A 416-nucleotide genomic window follows, 5' to 3' on the forward strand; every position below is an offset into this window, starting at 1 on the left:
ACTCAACAGACTCGGTCTCCGAAGCCTTGATTATCCTCAATGTACGCTGCATCTGACGAATAAACTTTTGCGGATCATACTGGGGCCTTGACCCAAAGAACTCTGGAGGATTACAACTTAAGAACTCACGAGCCCTTAAGCTATCAGATCTGTCCGCATGATCAACTCCTAGTCCATGCTTGCGAGCCTGACCTGCCACTAATCTAGTCAGCAACTGAACCGCATCTCTCATGGCCCTATCCTCCGCCCCTGATTGAGGAGCTGGATGTTTAGGTGCTGGGGCCTCGGGGGCTGGTGGTGTCCCCCGCACTGGAGATGCTGCTGCTCTAAGCTCCTCTGGTGGCGGCGGTGTAGCAGAGCTCTCCGACTGGAGCATAATACCAGGCATAGACTGGGCACGGGCCCTAGTAACTCTC

At 54.3% G+C, this 416-nt stretch overlaps 1 protein-coding gene across 1 annotated transcript in view; it reads right to left on the reverse strand.

Moving 5' to 3' along the window:
• LOC114078010 overlaps window positions 1–388 on the reverse strand; it is a 6,255-nt gene extending 5,867 nt beyond the window's left edge. The window contains exon 1 of the mRNA XM_027918506.1: window positions 8–388. Within this exon, the coding sequence (XP_027774307.1) occupies window positions 8–388 (381 nt within the window). The remainder of the gene's footprint in view (window positions 1–7) is intronic.
• Window positions 389–416: the final 28 nt, after the last annotated feature.

Source organism: Solanum pennellii, chromosome 7 (assembly GCF_001406875.1).
Source record: "Solanum pennellii chromosome 7, SPENNV200".
NCBI classification, from domain to species: Eukaryota; Viridiplantae; Streptophyta; class Magnoliopsida; order Solanales; family Solanaceae; genus Solanum; species Solanum pennellii.